The sequence below is a fragment of the Pleurodeles waltl genome, chromosome 5 (assembly GCF_031143425.1).
Source record: "Pleurodeles waltl isolate 20211129_DDA chromosome 5, aPleWal1.hap1.20221129, whole genome shotgun sequence".
Lineage (NCBI taxonomy): Eukaryota > Metazoa > Chordata > Amphibia > Caudata > Salamandridae > Pleurodeles > Pleurodeles waltl.
Genome location: NC_090444.1, coordinates 79,466,674 through 79,489,728, shown reverse-complemented (window position 1 = coordinate 79,489,728; position 23,055 = coordinate 79,466,674). Strand labels below are relative to the sequence as shown.

Sequence of the window (23,055 nt, the reverse complement as noted above, 5' to 3'; positions counted from 1 at the left end):
TTGGACACAGTGAGTGAACACGAAAGCCTTTTTAAGTATATGTGCTGGACACTGCAAGTTCCACAGCTACATGATGCGTCACTGAAAATAGGAATGTTTGTTATCAAACATCTCGTTTTAATAAATCTACACTGATGCCGGTGACTGATAGATTAATACATGCTCCCAGAGTGCACCTTAGAGGTGCCCCTGAAAACCTACTAACTACCAGTGTGCGGACCGGCTAGTTTTAGCTGGCCTGCCACCACCAGACAATTTTTTCTTTTTTAATTAAATTAAATTAATTAACTTTGTAAGTTGCTGTACTATACTTGAATGCAGTACTTGTTCTTCTCTCCATAGGACAACATTACCGCTTATGAAAACTGCACTATCAACTTTCGAATTCTACAAATATTTTTCTTGCAAAACAAACTTATTTGATTGTCTTGAAGCTGGCCCCTAAACATATATACAGATACTTGTTATTTTTGTAAATTGGTATGGAGCTTCTTTAGTCGTGTGTCTCATTTATTGACGGTGTGTGTATTTGCAGATTTCTCGCACTCCCCTTTAAAAAGACTAATCCAGCTCAACCACACTACCCCTCTTTGCATGATCTCATTTTGATATCATCAAAAGAGCCAGCTTCCTACAACAAGAACCTACTATGCTAGAAAACATTTGTTTTGTATTAATGAACCTCCAAATCCCTCCTCCACAACAGGGCCGAAATAGGAACCCGAAGCAGGCCTGACAACTTTCAGACCAGTGAGTGTGCACATTATGCTGGATTGCTGCTTTTGTTACTGAGGAATAGATATTCCAGCACTATTGCAAAACCGTCCCCCATCCTTTCATCCCCCACGGGAAACACCTAATGCCAGGTACAGCCAGTCTAGCCCTGCTCCACAAAGTAGAAATACTGCTACACAATTGGTACACAGCTTGTGAATCTAGAGTAAGATCATACTGCAAAAGAAACTAGGTATTTACCATAAACAGTAGGGCTGCAGGTTGAAACTTATATGTTCACATGTTACGAAAAATACATCTAAAATAGAAGTCAGGTAATTTGGTATTGTTGGCCTATGGCCCATTTCAGACTGAGTTAAACTGGTTCTGCCCTTGTCACACCTCTCCGCCTCATAATTACTATTTAAAAATTGTATTCCATACTAAACAGCCAGTTGACAAAGATTTGAGCATGTGCCTCAAAGAGTTTGAGGCTGCAAACCAATTGTTAAGTAACTAGTTTCTTCCTTGTGTGCCACGCATTATTGTCATCAACCAGCGAAGGACAAGTACATTAGCTTGGAATTCCTTTTTAGTATGGCAGTCATTCTAGATAAGGGGACCAGTATTTCATGTTTCAGTCACGCTCTTTGAACAGTGCACCTCACAAATGAGCTCACCATGCCATTGCAAGGGACAATGTGCTTCTACTTTATTATTACACTATCGGTTTGGATAAGAGGACTACAATGATGTGCTCTAACAAATTATGTATAGCATTAGCAGCACTATTTTGAAGGAAGGTGAAATACGTACATGTAAGGATGTAGGATTTTGGCTCTGTATGTGCTATTTCAAAGTAAGGAATAGCATGCACAGAGTCCAAGGGTTCCCCTTAGAGGTAAGATAGTGGCAAAAAGAGATAATACTAATGCTCTATTTTGTGGTAGTGTGGTCGAGCAGTAGGCTTATCAAAGGAGTAGTGTTAAGCATTTGTTGTACATACACACAGGCAATAAATGAGGAACACACACTCAGAGACAAATCCAGCCAATAGGTTTTGTTATAGAAAAATATATTTTCTTAGTTTATTTTAAGAACCACAGGTTCAAATTCTACATGTAATATCTCATTTGAAAGGTATTGCAGGTAACTACTTTAGGAACTTTGAATCATTACATTAGCATGTATACTTTTTACATAAAACACAATAAGCTGTTTTAAAAGTGGACACTTAGTGCAATTTTCACAGTTCCTGGGGGAGGTAAGTTTTTGTTAGTTTTGTCAGGTAAGTAAATCACTTACAAGTCTCAGGTTTGGGTCCAAGGTAGCCCACCGTTGGGGGTTCAGAGCAACCCCAAAGTTACCACACCAGCAGCTCAGGGCCGGTCAGGTGCAGAGGTCAAAGAGGTGCCCAAAACGCATAGGCTGCAATGGAGAGAAGGGGGTGCCCCGGTTCCGGTTTGCCAGCAGGTAAGTACCCGCTTCTTCGGAGGGCAGACCAGGGGGGTTTTGTAGGGCACCGGGGGGGACACAAGTTCACACAAAAAGTACACCCTCAGCGGCACTGGGGCGGCCGGGTGCAGTGTAGAAACAAGCGTCGGGTTTTCAATGTAAATCAATGAGAGATCAAGGGATCTCTTCAGCGGTGCAGGCAGGCAAGGGGGGGGCTCCTCGGGGTAGCCACCACCTGGGCAAGGGAGAGGGCCTCCTGGGGGTCACTCCTGCACAGGAGTTCCGTTCCTTCCGGTGCTGGGGGCTGCGGGTGCAGGGTCTTTTCCAGCCGTCGGGACTTTAGGTTCAGGCAGTCACGGTCAGGGGGAGCCTCGGGATTCCCTCTGCAGGCGTCGCTGTGGGGGCTCAGGGGGGACAACTTTGGTTACTCACGGTCTCGGAGTCGCCGGAGGGTCCTCCCTGAGGTGTTGGTTCTCCACCAGTCGAGTCGGGGTCGCCGGGTGCAGTGTTGCAAGTCTCACGCTTCTTGCGGGGAGTTGCAGGGGTCTTTAAGTCTGCTCCTTGAAACAAAGTTGCAGTTCTTTTGGAGCAGTGCCGCTGTCCTCGGGAGTTTCTTGTCTTTCTTGAAGTCGGGCAGTCCTCAGAGGGTTCAGAGGTCGCTGGTCCCTTGGAAAGCGTCGCTGGAGCAGGGTTCTTTGGAAGGCAGGAGACAGGCCGGTAGGACTGGGGCCAAAGCAGTTGGTGTCTTCTGTTCTTCCTCTGCAGGGGTTTTTCAGCTCGGCAGTCTTCTTCTTCTTGTAGTTTCAGGAATCTAAAATCTTAGGTTCAGGGAAGCCCTTAAATACTAAATTTAAGGGCGTGTTTAGGTCTGGGGGGTTAGTAGCCAATGGCTACTAGCCCTGAGGGTGGGTACACCCTCTTTGTGCCCCCTCCCAAGGGGAGGTGGTCACATCCCTAATCCTATTGGGGGAATCCTCCATCTGCAAGATGGAGGATTTCTAAAAGTTAGTCACTTCAGCTCAGGACACCTTAGGGGCTGTCCTGACTGGCCAGTGACTCCTCCTTGTTGTTTTCTTTGTTTCCTCCAGCCTTGCCGCCAAAAGTGGGGGCCGTGGCCGGAGGGGGCGGGCAACTCCACTAAGCTGGAGTGTCCTGCGGTGCTGTGACAAAGGGGTGAGCCTTTGAGGCTCACCGCCAGGTGTTACAGCTCCTGCCTGGGGGAGGTGTTAGCATCTCCACCCAGTGCAGGCTTTGTTACTGGCCTCAGAGTGACAAAGGCACTCTCCCCAAGGGGCCAGCAACATGTCTCTAGTGTGGCAGGCTGCTGGAACCAGTCAGCCTACACAGATAGTCGGTTAAGTTTCAGGGGGCACCTCTAAGGTGCCCTCTGTGGTGTATTTTACAATAAAATGTACACTGGCATCAGTGTGCATTTATTGTGCTGAGAAGTTTGATACCAAACTTCCCAGTTTTCAGTGTAGCCATTATGGTGCTGTGGAGTTCGTGTAAAACAGACTCCCAGACCATATACTCTTATGGCTACCCTGCACTTACAATGTCTAAGGTATTGCTTAGACACTGTAGGGGCACAGTGCTCATGCACTGGTGCCCTCACCTATGGTATAGTGCACCCTGCCTTAGGGCTGTAAGGCCTACTAGAGGGGTGACTCATCTATACCTGCATAGGCAGTGAGAGGCTGGCATGGCACCCTGAGGGGAGTGCCATGTCGACTTACTTGTTTTGTTCTCACCAGCACACACAAGCTGGCAAGCAGTGTGTCTGTGCTGAGTGAGGGGTCTCCAGGGTGGCATAAGACATGCTGCAGCCCTTAGAGACCTTCCCTGGCATCAGGGCCCTTGGTACCAGAGGTGCCAGTTACAAGGGACTTATCTGGATGCCAGGGTGTGCCAATTGTGGAATCAAAAGTACAGGTTAGGGAAAGAACACTGGTGCTGGGGCCTGGTTAGCAGGCCTCAGCACACTTCCAATTCAAAACATAGCATCAGCAAAGGCAAAAAGTCAGGGGGTAACCATGCCAAGGAGGCATTTCCTTACATAAGGATATTGTGCTGCACCTAGTAACTTCTATACCTAGTTCTCCACTTTAAATTACCTGCACAGTACTTTATATTTATGCACTGTATTATGTATTGTTTCCAACAGTTGCAGAAAGTTACTAAACAATATCCCAGTTACTTTTAGAATCAATAATAAGGGTTGTGGTGGAAAAAGTGAGTAAATCCGTATTGTAAGGCATAGAAACCATCTTTGAAGAGCGTTTCCCTTTCATAGAACATGTTCTGTATTTCCTGACAAAAGCTGAACTGTTGTATTGTTTATGAATGTAATAAAGGCCCTCATGGTTGCAAAGTAGGATGAAAAGTAAAATTTTCCTTACGAACCAAAATTCCAAATTTTGGTAAATTATACAGGGCAATGCTATTTTTAATTGTATAAAACATTCCATGCTCCTCTGTTTTTATATAATACCCTGTAATTGCAGTTCTGTGATTGTCTTTTAATATAAAATTTTCTCTGGTCAATCAGCAAAATTTTAATTTGCAAGCATTTAATTTTAGCCTCCTCCTCTGCTCTTGTCCTGCAAAACTCTGGTATACTGTCAGTTTCTCAGCAAGCTTGGAGTAAAGTTTCTCACTACTCTGCCGACGGATACAGGTTAGTGTTGCCTAATTAACCTCACATTCGTCCTTGTTTTTTAATTTCTCTACTGAAAAGTTCTTCTGATGTCAAGCTGGGGCATACCTTCTGGTACTGAACCAAATTTTCTTTTTTGCTTTGAAGTGTGTAGAAGTTATTTTATGGCCACACTCCCAGATGTAAACAAAAATAACTAATCCCCTAGTAGATACTAACTGCTCAGCAAATCCTATTTCTTAGAAACAGCCCAACCACTAGAGGGAAGCCATGTGAGCTTGTTATGTTCTGGTGCTGCTGTGATCGTATGCTTATGTCACATTGGCAAAACTTGGTAAGGCTTCACACTACATTAATCTTGGTACTATAAATTATTTTTTTAATAATAATTTGACAGAGATTGATGCATCCCCTTTAAACATATTTCCATGGCAATTTAAGATAGTTTTTTGTGTTCTCCATGGTCAGAAAAATGCTTATTGCTCATTCCTGTATTTGGACATCCCTTTGGCATGGGTTCAGAGTCTTCCCAGTGTTACACCACTAAATTTCATCAGCAGATACGTCACATGTCTTATCCTATGTCTTGAGGTACAAAACCATGTCAAAGATATTGTTGTTAAATGTCCATATCTGACATCTACATGTGGTGCTTTGGATCTAACTGTGACCCCTCTGTCAGCGACTGTTGCACTTTGATGCACACAAAGAGAGCTGGAGGACAACCTTTTTCTGCATAGGGCCTGCAAGGACACCTCAGAGCAGTCCTCTTCCCCTCCTACAGATAAGTGCCCACACAGACTGTTGTCCCAAAAAACAAATCCACAAGGAAAGCCATAGGAAGGAAATGTCTCCTCCTTGTCACATGACACTATTTTACTCAAAATAAAATATTAAAAAGCTGAAGCTGTCATTCCAGACTGTATCTGCCATCCTGTTCCAGATTGAAATCTGGTGGCAAGCCACCATGGCCATTTTGAAGGTAGCCCTTAGAATTTAGCGAATTATAGCCTTTTTTGGCCCAGATGTCTTTCATTGTGTTCTAGCCAGGTAAACAGGCAGTTGGGCATCTGCAAGAAAAATTATCCATCAGAAGAAAAGCATTTTGGTCATGGGATTCTCTCTGAATCCATAAACAGTAGAATATCTGTGTTCTTGTGGAATCCCCGGAACACCATTTTAAAAAAATGAATCAATGTTTATAAGAGGTAACATTTTACTACTTGCACTCCTTTTTCATTTCATTTGACCTGAAAACATCATAATTTACCCCCTTTCTTAAAATCCTAGGAAAAATATAGCCATTAATCGGATAGTCACACAATCCATCAACGGTGTGCAATTCCTATTGCCTGATACTAGAACTTAGTTATTGGCTCCAGGAGACATTTTTGTGGCAGTATTGTCCACTGGACAAGTAGGCCCAACCTCACGAGAGAACAAGTCCTCTTGCTGTCAATTTGCAATATCAGTGAGACAATAGTCTTCCGCAGATCAAGTTGTTAGAGCTTGTATATATGATTCATTATTAGTTATATTAGAGCTAGTACTATAAAGATATCTAGGGAGCTGTGATTTTGGTTTGCTTTACTGATGGTGGATTCTACATAAAAACGTGCGCACATTTGCAAACTTTTACACTTTGAGGGTGTTAATGAGTCCATATCGTTCCCTGATTATATACAAGTAATTGGAGAAGGATGAAAGCATGACTGGTGATTGCTTTCAAAATAAATTGTGCACAAAATAAGACTGCATCTTGAAAAATAGTTTTTGCTATGCTAGTGTGCAGTTTAAAATAATTTCTCCAACGCTCTGTTTATTAAAATATATTAGATACTAACCATTATTATAATTTTAGAGAGCTGATGTAAAACCATTGCAAACAACATGAAATAAAATTATGGTCCTGATTCCTAATGAAATTCTCAAAAGTGCATATGCAGGTGTATGTCCTTTGATTTGTGCATATTTGTGACTTATCGGAATGTACTGCAGTTTACAGAAGTAGTTCTGGAAACTAAACTTCTAGCAAACGTTAATAATTTCCATTTTTTCATGAGCACAGGACAAGTAGGTTCAAGTCCCAGCAGTACAAAATATTAGCTGCCAGTTTACAGTAGGATCTGTGAATTAGGACTGTCTGCTACTTAGGCAGTGTTTGCATCCTTCACACTTGTATATATTATTCATTAAAGCTTTAACTTATAGAATGAGTGGTCTAAGAAAATGCTGTAAGTCCAGTTTGCAATTCTGATATGTTTTTATGTAGCTGGCTTGTTTGTGGCATTTGTAGCTCTAGATACATATGCTCTGCATACTCATGTCATCTAGTGTTGTCCTTGGATGTGTGCAACTTGTTTTTCTTCAAAGAAGTCTTTCAAGTCACTTCCCATATTACTAGTAATGTGGTGGGGCATCGGCTCCATTGTTAGATCGTTCTTCTCTGCCATCTGATTCAAACCCGTGTCCACCGAGCTCTGGGTTCATTCCTCGCGGTGACTGTCTTCAAGCTTTTTCAATTTCTCCATTCTCATCAGTGACAACAGTTGTCTCTTGCTGTATCGTTCGGTGTCGTTGCAGTGTTTATCGGCTTTAGCGGCTGCGTTCTACTTGACACGTCCTTCGGGGTCTACTGTCATTGATTCCCTGAAAATGGTAACTGCGTAATGGATAAAACTCTATTTCAAAAGTGTCCACAGTGTCGGGCAAAGTATACCGGGACTGACCTCCGTCAGATTTGCAACCTCTGTCTGTCCACGGAGCACAAAGAGACATTCTGCTGTAAGAAGACACTGTAGTACCAATGGGATCGACGTCTTACTCGACAACCCGTGATGCAGCAGTAGGGAGACAACTCCTCGGTCCTCTTCAGGGTTCCAAGACATCGAGGAGGAAACAGGGCCTGGGACCCTGGGGGGAATAGCCCCTTCATTTCAGCCCTAAAACTAGCTCCCATTTGGAGTCCAAGGGGAGGAAATCACAGGCCATCCAGGTCCAAACACAGAAGTTATCAAAGTGAGTACACCGTCCCTCCTTCCACTCTCCCCTGCCCCTCATCATCAAATTGAAGCTGAGCACTGCCCTCAAAGGGGTGTGGATCGAGCCCTGAAGCTCAGCGTCTGGCTTCGACCCAGCCACGGTCTGAGGGCCATGGTTGGTGCCAAAAACATGCCTCAGATTAGACTCAGCATCTGCTTCTGGCACCAGAATAGCAGCAGAAGACCCAGCTTGTGGCACTGACCGCACCATTGCCATCAACTCCCAAGACACTGTTGTGGCCTTCTCCGGCTTCAAAGACTTCTTTGGCACCCAAATCTCCCTCAGCAGCAGTGAGTCAAAAACCTGCTTTGTTTTGAAATGCCTGATGCCTAAAGCCTCATCCTCCCCTGCATCTGAGGACCATTAGCAGCCTAACTTGCATTGTTTACGGGAGGAGCTGAACTCCAGACAGAAAAGGATTCTCATCCATCCTCAAACCAGCAGGATCCTTACCCAGCCTCCGCCAAACACTCAGCCACCTATCCCTCACAAGAGGAAGTTTGCTTTTAACGGAGACTCCTGCACTGGAGCCTGAACCACCAGCTAAGACCAGAAAGCTCCAAGATCCCACCAAACCACCTTCCTCTCTCTCCTTCACCTCAACTACTGGAACCACCTCCTGAATCACCAGAGGGTTCCCGCACTCATCCATTTGGTGGTGGTGAGGTGTGTCAATCCTAATTACCCACTGAATCTCTATGAGACCCTCAGCCCTATGATCGTGATGCCCCCTGGGACTCCTATGATGTCCCACCTGGAGACACCAACCCTGCTAAAACATCCCCACCGTATGACACTACCTCTTATAAGGTTCTGCATCGGGCCACCACATTTCATAAAATAGAGAGGCACAAGGTCCAGGAGGATGTGGATTTCCTCATGGAGATGCTCTCTACCATCCAGTGCACCCTACAATTCTTTCCTATGTTCAAGGGTGTGCTAAAAACTGCCCCTGACGAGTTAAAGGTTCTGGTTAAAACAAGGCTCGCTACCCCTTCCCAATACCCCCTCCCTCTGTCCCCCAGGTTTGACAGAAAATACAAACCTTCTCCCTCAGACACCCCTACGTCAGGACAGCTCCCTCTGGACTTCCTTGTGGTCCATACGGCCCATAAGCATGCTAGCGCCCAAGGAACCGGCAACACATCTCCCCCCAGATAAGGAGAGCAGGAAGATCAATGAAGATCAATGCTGTATGTAATTGGGTGTCTCCACAGTCAGCTGCCCACTGGCGCATTTTCAATTCCATTGGCCTTCTCGCTAGGTATGATCAAGCACACTAGGACGAGATGAAAAAACTCATGCAACATCTGACAGAGCAATACAAGAAACATGGCCATGAGCTGTTTTCTGGGGGAAGATCCTCTCCACCACCTTCATTCGCTGGGCCCTGGATGCTGCAGATACTGCAGTTCGGGTATCACTTCCAGTGTCCTTACTCACCACCACACCTGGCTGTATCTGAAGCTTCAAGCCAGAAGTACAGCAGCATCTGTTCAACCTTCCCTTTGATGAGGAGCGTGTCTTTGGGCCTCAGGTGATCAGTTGGCCAAGAGGATTTAAAAGGACACACATGCACTGGAAGCTTTGGGAATCCCTCTAAACGCTTTCTCAATAGGGTTCCTTTTGCAGGTCCCAGCACATAGGCGTGCCAAGACCACCTGTCCTGAAACCACTACTTAACAATGGACACAGCAACAGCAGACCCCTTCAAGGGGCTATTCAAGGGGAGATTACAGTGGTAACAACTCCGGAGGCAGATGAAAAGGCAGCACGGCTGAAGGAGCTGCTTCAGACAAACAGTGACTCGCTTCAACCTTCAATCACTCCCCCAGCCCTGCCCCACGATCACACCACATCATGGGAAGATTCAAAGGGTTTCTGGCAGGGTGAGAAGAGATCTCCTCAGATGAGTGGGTCCTCTCTGTCATGGGGCAGGGTTAGTGTTTGGAGCTTACTTCAACCCCACCAAACATTCCTCCATGCAGATATACCCTCTCTGTAGAGCATCTGTGCCTTTTTCAAGAGGAAGTAGAGGCACTCATTCATGAGGGGGCCATAGTGCCTGTGCTGCAACACTACCACTGCAGAGGAGTGTACTCTCTGTACTTCCCAAAGAAAGATGAGGTCATTACGGCCAATGCTTGACCTCATTCCCCTCAACACATAAATCCTCTCAGAGCATTTCCACATGGATGTCATCACGCTATTGCAGCAAAGCAACTTCATGGCCACACTCGACTTGAGACACCTTCTTTCACGTCTCTGTAAATCGCCCGTACCTCCTGGATTTTTGGTAAATGGCTACCACTTTAAGATCATAGTGTTGCCCTTCGGGGTAACCGGGACTCCCAGGGTGTTCACAAAATCTCTTGTGGTGCCAGCCGCCCATCTTGGAAGGACCCACATTCATGTGTTCCCATACTTTGATTAGCTGATCAAGAGCTCAAACGAACAATAGTGCTTAGCTAATAAAGAGATCTCCAAAGACCTATTGCAACATTTACAGTTTACTGTCAACACAGTAAATTCAGGAGTTCTTGGGGCTAGATCTCAACTCGGTCACCGGAAAAGCTTATCCCAGTCAAAGGTGGGGTCTAAGCTTTCTAGTCATTACACCACCTTTTTCAGCCGGATCGCCAAATAACAGTAAGGAGGGTCATGCTCCTCTTTTGTGTGATGGTCATAGTTCTCCATGCCAGGTTACACATGCAGCGTTGCAGGAGTTCCTAGCTGCACAGTAATCATAAGCAAAGGGCTACGGGGAGGATAGAGTGTTTATTTTGGCCAGTACCCATTGCTCTCTGCAGTGGTGGAATACCAGCAGTCTGTTGCAGGGTCCAGCCCTTTATTGACACAGTACTGCAAATGACTATTACAATGGACACTTCCCTCAAGTTGGGGGATGCAGTTAAAGGAGTTAACTGTTCATGGTATATTGGCACCCCACCTACAAGTTTTCTGTATCACCTACCTGTAGCTACTGGCCACCCAGTTAGCACTCAAAGCCTTATTCAGTCACATTCAACACAAAGTTTGTCCTCTTCCACACACATAGCATGACCAAAATGCATTACCTTCACAAACAGGGCAGCAAACACCACATTTGTCAGCGTTTGCTCAGGGCATTTGAGATGGGCACTTCTGCACAAAGTCCTCCTACTGGTGGAGTACTTGCCCGGCGTCTTGCCAACCTACTCAGCAGGATGTGGCCAGAAGTCAACGAGTGGGAACTTCACCTGTAAGTCCTGCCCCCCCCCCCCTTTGTTTAGAATTGGCAATATATATGTTTTTGAATAAATAGCAGTAATCTGTTTTAAAACTTGACTGTGCAATTTTCAGAAACCGTTCGGGGGGGGGGGGGGGGCAAGAAAAGTTACTATGATTTGAAGGTAAGTGCAAGACTTACAGTTCCAGTCTCAGTGGGTTATGATGCCCCCACGTTGGGGTTCAAGTTAACCCCAGACACCCACCACCAGCAACACGGGCCCGGCTGGGTGCAGAGGTCAAAGTTGAGCTTGATTTAACATGGGTTCCTATGGCTTCTGGGGGAACTCTGAATTGGGCCCTCTTGGGCGGGGGGAGAGGGTGCAGGGCACAGGTCTGCACCAAACACACATCCTCATCAGCGCGGGCGGCTGGGTGCAGGGTACAAACACAGCATCAGGCTCCCAATACTTTCCTATAAAGGGACCCCAGGGGCCACAAAGATGCTGCAGGTGAAGTCCAGGGGGTCAGTCCGGTAATCCAAACGCCATACAAGGAGGGACCCCGCCTGCTGGATGTTGCTGCACCAAAGGTCAGATTCCCCAATGCCAGGAGGCTGCGGGTGCGGGGGTACCTTTTGGTATCTGGAATCTTCGTGTGGTTCTGTCACAGTCAGGAGTGTCCTCCGGATTCAGGCTGCAGGCGTCGTCGTGTACAGGAGGGGTCAACCTAGGGTGGGCACTTGGTCAGAATCGCCTGGGGACCAGCTCTAGTGAGTTGGGCCACCTGGACACTGGCTGTGGGCATTGGGTGCGGATTGGGCAAGCCTTGCGGATCCGGGGAGGCTCTGAAGACCTTAGATGGAGTTTCTTCTTGGACAGGACTGCTGTCCCCAGTAGTTCTTGGTCCTTTCAGGTGCAGGCAGTCCTCTGGAGGCTTTTAAGAGTTTGTTTGTCCTGCAGGGTTGAAGTACTGGGTTTTTCAGAACCCAGTGGTGCCAGGGAACACACCCTAAGACTTCGAGTCCTTCCTGTTTCAGACTACAGAAACACAGAGTCTTCTTGGTGAAGTCAAAGATCTTGTTTATTGGCTGCAGCCAGTAACGGGTATCCTAGAAGTACAACACGGTGTATATTCTCAGGAGACTGCTCCCCTTGCAAAGCTAACCTTCTCTTTTATACAAAATATTATGCTTTAGGCAAACATTCCTTATTTTACAATTGACCATTAACATATTTTCACTACAAAGAAATAGCAGGGTTATGATGACAAGCCATATTTCAGTTTGTCCAGCCCTCAATCAATTACCCGGCAAGGCTCAGTACTTTCATCAGATATCGACGGACCCCCAATATAAACAGGCACCTCCTCCTTGTAAAGCAAGTCATAAAGAAAGAAACAGGGACAGGTGTGTGTAAGATTAGGCATGGTTTGTGTGTGATTAAAGGTTTTATGATGTGTTGTGCCTTGATACTAATCTCATTCGGCCACTGGGAATGAAACTGGCCGAACAGGTTTGGCTTCAGGCAGTGGAGTCAGCTTGCCCAGGTCACAGAGGAGTCAGCAAAGATGCACGTGTCCTTCAGACTCGTTTTCGGCATTAGTCATTGGCCTATGTGAGGGCAATCACAAAATGGCTGTCGTTTAAATGGAACCTCAGAGTTTCAGGACGGAAACTCTGATATTCGGGTGATTTCGTCACCTGAATATGAATACAATGCTTGTGCATACTATTCTAATCATTCTCGGTCTGCTGATACCAAAATCGTTGTGATACGACGATGTTTATAACACGGGTCCAGAATTTTCAGTACCACAGGGTGTGTCGTCTTATTTTTGAAGGGCTTTTACTCTGCTCCGAGGGGCATCAAAGGATCCGCTTCCGGATCCAGACTGGCGTCGGTCATACCCTTGTGACCTTCCCCGACGTTGCATGGGCCCGCGGGCAGGGTCAATCCTATATTCATCGCCTACTCATACAGGGAGCTGGAGGGAAGTCACTCAATGCTGATTCCAACTTCAGTGGGGACCTTGGTCCCTAGATCGGATCCTGACCTGTATTCTTATGGGTATAAATTTGTGAGTATGGAGGGGTCACTGGACCTTTTAGAATTCCAGCTTGAGGACCCTATCGACTGGGCTCAGGAGCTAGATAGAGCCAGCAATCTGAATACCTTCCCCTGAAACTGGTATGCTTTCTCTCCCTACCAGGGCTATGGAGGAGGGGGCTTCCTATTCCATAGTGGTGCGGAGAGCAGCAGAGGTCATGGGCTCGAGCACTTTAAGGAGTCCCAGGCTATGGCCCAATCCCTTGGCCTCGCTGCTGCTACTTGTCCTCCTGCTTTTCGCCCCTTTCATGGCTATGGAAGGGGCACCCAACCATATCCATTCCCCACCAGTTTCCACACATGCTGCTCAGCCTCTGCGTAGCCGGTGACGTGGGATCCAGCGTCTGCGTGGATCAGGGAGCCAGCGGTCTAACCAGTTCACTCCTCCCTACACCCCCCTTCAGCCGCAGCCTCCAAACCTTCCTACTCTTGTGGTTCTCCACCAGTCTGCAGCAGGATTCACCATCAGCTGCCACGCTCGAACACCATCGTGTCAGACAGATGGGTTTTGCAAATAGTAGGAGCTACTCCCTCCCCTTTGTGACTTCCCCTTCCGCCATGCCACCATCCTGCGATTGGATGACCAAGGATCACCTGACACTTCTCCGCTAGGAGAATATGGCTGGCTTGGCCAAGGGGGCCATGGAGCGGGCCCTTGTGCCAGAAGTAGCTTGTGGCTGTTATTCCCACTACTTTCTGGTGCCCATAAATGACAAGGTCCTCAGCCCTATCCTCTACCTCCTTTCCCTCAGTCTCTTCCTCAGGAAAGAGAAGTTCAAAATGCTCACTCTGGATCAGGTCCTTTCTGCCCTGGAGACTGGATGGTAGCCTTGGACTTGCAGGGCGCTTATTTACATATCCCTGTCCTGCCTGCCCACAGACGTTACTTGTGGTTCACAGAGGTCATGAGCATTTTCATTTTACTGTGCTCCCTTTTGGCCTTACTAGCGCCCCTCGGGTGTTAACCAAAGTGATGGCAGTGGTAGCAGCTAATCTGCAGGTTAGGGGTTTCGTTCTTCCCCTACCTTGATGCCTGGCTGTTGAAGGCAGGCACACCCCAAGCTGTCTTCTCCCACCTCCAGACTACAATGCATTTGCTGAGGTTTACTATGAACGTGCCAAAGTCGCACCTTACTCCCTGTCAGATGCTCCCTTTCATCAGAGCTGTTCTGAACATAGTCTAGTGTCGGGCCTATCCACACAAGTGGCGAGTCCAGGATATTCAGGCTATGACACTGGTGTTTCAGCCTCTGTTCTGGATTTCAAGGAGAATGACTGAGTCTTCTGGGCCTCATGGCCTCCTGCATCCTGCTGGTGACACATGCCAAATGGCATATGGGGGCTCTGCAGTGGGACCTGAAGTTCCATTGGGCGCAGTATCAAGGGAATGTCTCCGACATGGTCCAGATCTCAGAGGGGACTGCGCAAGATCTGCAGTGGTGGATTTTGATCAGCGATTAAGTCCAAGGCAGATGCCTCTCCCTTCCACAACCAGATGCGACTGTAGTCACAGATGCGTCACTCCTGGGATGGGGCTGCCACATGGGAGAGGCAGAGTCCGAGCTCCATATCAACCTTGGGGAGGTCTGGGCGGTCAGACTAGTATTGAAAGCATTCCTTCCCTTTCTCAAAGGGAAAGTGATGCAGGTGTTCCCAAACACCACCACGTGGTACTGCAACAAACAAGTCGGGGTTGGGTTGTGGGCCCTTTGTCAGGAGGCTCTCTGTCTCTGGTTATGGCTGGAACATCGGGGCATATCCCTGGTGGTTCCACATCCGACGGGCTCTCTGAACGCCAGAGCGGACAAACTCAGCAGTCAATGCCTGGTCGATCACGAGTGGCATCTCCATCCAGAGGTGGTCCAAGGTCTCTTGCAGCAGTGGGGAGAGCCTTGGTTAGATCTGTTAGCCTCTGCAGCGAATGTGCAATGTCAGCTGGTTTACAAGGTGGCACTCTCTCTGCAATGCTTTTAGACTTGAGGCGTCCTTTACTTCTTTGCTCTAATATCCTGCCCAGAGTTCTCAAGAGGATCAAGAATGACCGGGCCCAAGTCATTCTTGTGTCTCTGGACTGGGCACGAGAAATATGGTATCCCAAGCTCTTGAGCATGGCCATCGATCCTCCTATCAGACTGCCCCTTCAGGAGATCTTCTGTCACAGCAGTAGGAGATGGTTCTCCCCCGAACCTGTCCACTCTCTACCTTTTTGCATGGAGATTGAGCAGTAGAAGTTGACAACTTTTGACCTTCCGCCCGCAGTCTGCAATGTTATCTTGGCAGCCGGGCGTCCCTCCACAAAACTTTATACACCTTTAGCTGGTAAACATTTGTGGCCTGGTGTACAGACCCTCAACCCCATACCCCCTCCCCTCCAGATCCTCTTTCTGAGGTTTGTTTAATTGTCCTTTCTCTGGCCCAGCAGGGCTCTTCTCTGGGCACCCTCAAGGGTTAGTTGCCTGATCCAGCCCTCTTTATTTAAATCTCCCATTGTTGAAAGATTTCTTAAGGGTTCCTTACCCATCTCTTTCCTCATTCCCTGTTCATAATGCCCCAGTGGGATTTGAACTTTGTTCTTACCTAGCTAAGGTGTGCTCCTTTTGAGTCGCTTCACATCTGTCCACTTCGCCGCCTTACTTTGAAAACAGCCTCCTTTGAAGCTATCACCTCTGCCCGCAGAGTGAGTGCGAGATGCAGGCTCTTTCTTCAAAACAACCTTTCATCTCCATCCACCTTGACAAGGTGGTGCTTTCTACTAGGGCTTCTTTTCTGCCTACAGTGGTCACGCCCTTTCATGCAGGCCAATCAATCAGTTGCCTACTTTCTGTGCATCCTGACATCCTTCTGAGGAAGAGGAGAGATTCCACCGCCTGGGCCCAAAAAGAGAATTGGTGTTCTATCTTGATTGTAAAAGATTGCTCCAGGTGGACGATCAACTCTTTGTGGGCTATGTGGGTGCGAAGAAAGGTCGGGCAATGCAGAAGAAATCCATCTCTAGATGGGTGGTTCTCTGCATTAAAATGTTCTACACACTGGCTAAGAAACAACCCCCGAAGGGCTTTCATGCTCATTCTGTCAGCAACAGCTGCAAACAATGCGTTCGCGCGCAGTCCTGGACATCTGCTAGGCAACAACGTGGGGGTGTCCTTGCACATGTTTACTTAACACTACTGCCTGAACAGTCTGGTCCGAAGGGACAGGCACATAGCAAGTTCAGTCCTGCAGGACTTCCTAGTATTACCTTGGTTCGCAGACCTGCGTCTGGGCTTCCTGGTATTGCTTGAGTAATATTGCTTGAGTATCTATTCTAAGGTAAGGAATCTGCAGCTTGAAGATGAACAAGTTACTTACATTCAGTAACAAGTTATCTGTTGGAAGCATAGTCTAGTTGCAGGTTCCTTACTGATTCACCATCCTCCCCACTCTGCGAACTGAATCCTAGAGACAGGGAATTCCCTTTCAGGGCCCTAGTTCTGGCGCACCAGTCAGCGTTCTTCATGGCTCCGCGTTTCTGATGAGGAAAGTCGTAAAAAGAAACGAATGTAAACATGCCGGGGTGGTGCCTATATATGACCCGAGACATAATATCCAGTGATCACAACGCCAGCTACAGACGCAGTCTTGACCGATGCAACCTAATTCCACACAGGGTTACTGCTCAAAGAAAAATCTCTCGATCCAGACGGACGCCTGGGGGAAATTCCAAGGTTAAGGAATCTGCAACTAGAATGTCTCTACCAGATAATTTGTTACCGAAGTTAAGTAACTTGTTCATCAATATGTGAGTGTCTTGCTTGATATTTTGCAGCTACACCTTCAGTCATTTAGATTTCTATTCTGTTCTAGTGTTCGACTATCAGTGAAGTTCCTAAAATGCAGGAGAAAAGGTTATCTACATGTAGCCCTGGTTCTCATCATAGGAATCTTCAATGAAGTCAATGAAGTTGTTTTTCTTCATAGAAGGCTTTCTAGTCACTGGATCGAGTGACTCCTCCTCTCGGTAATACCGTGCATGGGCATCGAATCCTTTATAGATTGTTTTCTTTCCGCCATCGGGTCCGGTCGTGTTTCCTCTTGCTCCGGTACATCTTGCTTTGGTATCTTCTGAACTTTCTTCTAACTTTCTATAAATGTCTCTATAGTTTTGATCCCGTTTTCCACTCTTATAGTCGATCGGATTGCAATCGTTAGGGTCGATTTTACTCCCTTAGGGGCGACCCCCACCCTTTTTTGGGCTTACACATTGTAGTCGAACATTGTTAGGCAGATGGAACTTACTCCGTTTTGGTTCTGTCCTCTGTGTCACACCAAATTTCCTTACACTGATCAGCATTTGGTGTGCAATCTGTGCCTGTCTCCGGAACACAGAGAAGAGACTTGAGATGCTTGTATATTGTTTTGATCCAAAAAGACTCTGCGGGACTGAAGAATGTGTCGAATGGAGATGGCGTTAAAGTCGTCAGAACACACACCCAACATCTTCAAAGAAGAACACGTGAAAGCGTGTAGCCGTCTCCATTGCAGATTTGGATTTGGATCAATATTCTGATGTCAACAGCCAGACCATCCCACAGGCACAGTACGTGAGTACATCAGCCCCGTCACACCAAACAAAGACAATTTAAAAAGACTCCTGCATCGGTCTTCGGTCCTCCACGGCCTTCGGGCCATGGTAGAACCTGAAGAATACCTTCGGATGACCAACCCTCGGATTCGGAACCAAAACAAAAGACCAAGGTGCATTCAGCACATACCAAACATCCTGCCACATCTGTTTCGGTACAGAGCAAAAAATCAGACTATTCCATCTCTGAGCAGAAAAAAATAACAGCACTTTCGGAGCCAACATTTTCATTCCAAGTCAAGCATTCTGTATCCAGTCCTTCTGAATCAAACTGCCAGTAGTAAATATTCTCCAGCTACTGAGAAGTCATCTGAGATACAACCTATATTAGAGGTTATGGACGCTAAACAGTGCAAAATTCATATACTCAAGAAAACGGGAAGGATCATAGCCTCTCCACGTCCAACAATTAAAAGAAAACTGACCTTTCAAAAGACTTTAGACGCTGGGCCTCCGCCTACCAGTCTTAAAACAGAGGGAGAAACAAAAGGCAGCACAACAACCTCAACCTTCACCACCGCAATCTCCTTCCCTTCCTTCTGCCCCGCCACAACCACCTTCACCTACACACTCAACACAGTTCTCTCCACAGGCATCACCTGCATCATCACATAGGGATAATTTAACTGATCCTCGAGAAGAGGTAGACCCAAGGGACATATATGACAAAGATCCCATTCTCCCTAATGACCCAGATTTATACCCAGTGAGGGCATCTCCCCCTGAAGATAACACTGCTTATAATCAAGTTATAGCCAGGGCAGCTGTGTATCATAACGTACAATTACATACAGATCCCATTGAGGATGATTTTCTATTTAATACTTTAACATCTACTCACAAGGAGTACCAGTGTCTCCCTGTGCTTCCAGGTATGCTTAGACACGCTGAAGACATTTTTAAAGAACCTGTGAAAGCAAGAATCATTACACCCAGGGTTGATAAGAAATACAAACCTGCACCCTCTGATCCAGTTTTTATTAGGGCACAATTGCCACCTGATTTTATAGTGATGAGTGCAGCAAGAAAACAAGCCAATAGCCAGTCTACAGGAGATGCTCCTTCTCCAGACAAAGGTAGTCAAAAACTTGATGCAGCAGGTAAGAGTTGCTACTCAAGCTGCCAACCACTGGAGGATTGCAAATTCCCAAGCACTCCCAGCAAGGTGTATTAGGGCTCATTGGGATCAGATGGAAGACTTGTTACAATATCTTCCACCGGAACATAAAACACGCATTTGCAATGTAATGGGTCTCGCATTTGCTTGAATTAGTGTTGTAAACTCCTAACTGGACTTTTATTGCCACATAAACTGATAATGAAAAGTAAAACAGTTTCATAAATGCGAGCCGACAGTCGCCATGAGCGTGAAGGAGACACAGAAAAGGAAAGAAGTTTGCTCGCAGTGAAACGTATCGGCAAAAGTGCAATTATCCATATAACCGGCAAAAGTTGAATTATCCATGTAACAGGGTCGATGTCATGCAAAGTGCTCAACTACTGCCCAGCGAGATCGCACTGCATAGGAAATAAAAAGAAAAGTGCAGAAGCCATTTAGAAAACAGAGCTGCATAAGTTTTCAGTAGTTTACTGGTACTGTAGAGGAGGGCTAAACACCGGAAAAAGCATGACGTGTGCATGTCTTTCACTAATGAAATCAAGCAAATCTTAAAAGGCAAGCCCACAAACCAACCAAACTCATGGGCATGGTTAAAAGCCCACAGAGATTACAACAGGGGCCAGAGCGCTTGCTCAACCCTAAAAAGGGGGCAACAAATAGTAGCAGAAGGACAGGCCATTTCTAACACCGCCATTAGATGCTCTACTGATGCAGCTGATACAGCAGCAAGGAGAGTCAATACCAGCATAATCATCAGGAGACATACATGGCTAAGAGCTTCAGGATTTAAGCCACAGATACAGCAAGCGGTATTAAACAAGCCCTTCAATAAACATTTATTTGAGCAAGAGATTGATACCACAGTAGATAAGCTTGAAAAGGACTCAGACAGCTAAAGCTATGGGTGCATTATACACCACACTCACTAGAGGCACTTTTCGTAGGCTACAATTTAGGGGTGGTTTCAAACCTTCAAACATAGAACCATCCACCCCACAACAAAAACAAGGGCCACACTTCTCTAATAGAGGTTCATTTTTTTTTTTTTTTTTTTTTTTTTTTTACAAAGGATCTAGTTATAGAGGAAGAGGTAAATCAGCTGCTCCCTGAGGTTCCTCTACCTCAACAAAACAGTGACTTCTTACAAATCCCCACAGAGCTTACATCTCCTGTGGGAGGAAGACTGGTAAGTTGATAGCCACAGTGGTACAGCATCACCACAGATCAGTGGGTTCTATCAATTATCTAACATGTCTATTGTCTAGACTCTAGAACTCATCTCTACTCCACCAAACATTCCCCCTCGTTCACACAGACTTCCTCAGGAACATCTTACTTACTACTCAGAGGAGCCATAGAGATAGTGCCTGTATCCCAACAGGGATCCAGAGTATATTCTCTATACTTACTCATACCAAGAAAGATTGTACTTTAAGACTATTTTAGATCATATGGTCACTCTAGAAGACATCATTCCCCTACTACAAAAACAAGATTACATGACGGCATTAGAACTCAAGGATGCTTATTTCCACTTTCCTATACATCCAGCACATCGAAAATATCTTAAGATTTGTCATAGCAGGAAAGCACTACCAATTCAAAGTGCTACCATTTGGAGTAACAGCAGCACCAAGGGTGTTCACCAAATACTTTGTGGTGGTTGCAGCATTCCTCTGAAGACAATACATACATATCTTTCCATATCTAGACGACTGGCTCATAAAAGCCAGTACAATTCAAAGTTGTCAACAACATACTCAATATACCATAGACATCCTACACAATCTAGGATTCACAGTTACCACAAATCTCACCTGCAGCCATCACAGATACAACCGTATCTGGGAGCAGTTCTGAACATTCACTCAGGGTTAGCATATCCAAACACAGTAAGGATTCAATAATTTCACAATCTCATACCTCAACTACCCTACAACCACACTTATACAGTAAAGCTAGTGATGAAACTATTAGGGTAGTCCCCAATGCAAGACTGCACATGCAACCACTACAACAGTGTCTTTTTCAACAATGGTCTCAGGCACAGGGTCAAATTCAGGATCTAGTGTTGTATTGCCACACTCACCGCTCTCTCCAATGGTGGAATTACATCAACCTATCAAAGGGGCAGCCCTTTCAGGACCCTGTGCCTCAGACCATAATCACAACAAATGCATCACTGATCTTATCTCAACAACCTCACTATACAGGGGGAATGGGACTCATTCAACAGATTTATCATATAAAACTACTTGGAATTACTAGCCTTATTCCAAGCATTCAAAGCTTTTCAGACACAAATCACACATAAAGTAGTGTTTCAACGGACAGATAATATGACCACAATGTATTATCTGCAAAAACCAGGGGGACACACTCATCTCACTTGTCCTTCTTAGCACAGACAATGTGGAACTGGGCAATTCACAATCACATTTAATTACTGGCAGAGTATCTTCCAGAGATACACAATCAACTAGCAGACCTCTTAAGCAGGACGCAGCAATAAGTCCACAAATAGGAAAATCACCCACAATTGATTCAGCAATATTTCCAAATGTGAGGAACCCCAGACATAAATACCGAAACTTCGCATCCAGGTACCCACGCCCTCAGTCCAAGGGCAATGCTCCTTGGATGAACTGGTCATGGATATTTGCTTACACTTTTCCACCTCTCCCATTAATTCCATCTCTGATTAAAAAAAAAAAAAAAAAAAAAACGAACCTCACTCACTATTGATACTCATAGCTCCCTCAAGGGAATATCAACATTGGTATACAATACTGTTGGACCTGTCAGTAGTACCACATAACAAACTGCCAAACAGACCATATTTGTTAACTCATAGGAAAGGTCAAATCAGACATTCAAATCCCAGCACACTCAACCTAGCAATTTGGCTCCCGAAGTCAGAGTTTGGCTATTTACAACTTCCATCTGAATGTATGGATTTTCTAAAAGAAGCACGAAAACCCCAAACTAGACAATGTTATGCAGCTAAATTGAAGCAGTTTGTTTACTATGGGCAACCCCAAAATATTGATCCACTTAAAGCTTCAGTACAGGATATCGTTTGCTATTTGCTAAACTTACAAAAAGCAAATCTGGCATATTTGTATATTAGGATTCATTTAACAGCTTTAGCTGCTTGCCTTCAAAATAGACAACATATTTCCCTGTTCAGGATTCCTGTTATAAAGGCCTTTGTGGAAGGTCTTAAAAGGGTTATCCACCTAGAGTTCTCCCAGCCTCTGTGTGGAATCTTAATATTGTACTCACAAGACTTAATGTGGCCACCATTTGAACCCATGCATTTTTGTACTCTACAGTTTCTATCATGGAAAATTGCTTTCTTAGTAGCGGTCACTTCTTTAAGTTAGCGAAATTCAGGTGTTCACTTTGGAAGAACCTTTCTTTTAGATCCATAAAGACAAATTAGTTCTCCGAACAAATCCAACATTTCTTCTAAAGGTAGTTTCATCTTTTCATATCAGTCAGTGGAATTGCCAGTCTTTTTTCCACAGCCAGATTAAGTAGCTGAAAGAGCTCTTCACACCCTTGATGTTAAGAGCTTTAATGTACTATAGAGAGAACAAAACATTTCAGAAAATCCAAACAACTTTGTGGCATTCTCAGAACCCCACAAAGATAATCCTATTTCAAAAAATGGGTTAGCTAGATGGATAGTAAAGTGTATTCAAACTTGCAATCTTAAAAATAAGACGGTTACCAGTAACCCCTAAAGCACATCCCAATAGGAAAAAAGGAGCTTCAATGGCATTCTTATATACCAATGAGTCATATGTAAAGCTGCCCCATGGTCTACACCACACACATTTACTAAACACTACTGTGTGGATGTATTATCTCACCAACAGGCAAAAGTTGGACAGGCAGTGCTTAGAACACTGTTTCAAACTACTCCAACTCCTACAGGCTAGCCACTGCTTATTTTGGGAGGGACTGCTTTACAGTCTATGCAAAGCATGTGTATCTACAGCTACACATGCCATTAAACAGAAAATGTTACTTACCCAGTAGACCTCTGTTCATGGCACATAGTGCTGTAGATTCTCATGCATCTTCCCTCCTCCCCGGACGTCTGTGGCCATTGTAGTACGATATA

At 45.6% G+C, this 23,055-nt stretch overlaps 1 protein-coding gene across 1 annotated transcript in view; it reads left to right on the top strand.

Moving 5' to 3' along the window:
* TMEM214 (transmembrane protein 214) overlaps positions 1–23,055 on the top strand; it is a 279,147-nt gene that overhangs the window by 207,210 nt on the left and 48,882 nt on the right. The window contains exon 14 of the mRNA XM_069233624.1: positions 4,750–4,846. Within this exon, the coding sequence (XP_069089725.1) occupies positions 4,750–4,846 (97 nt within the window). The remainder of the gene's footprint in view (positions 1–4,749; positions 4,847–23,055) is intronic.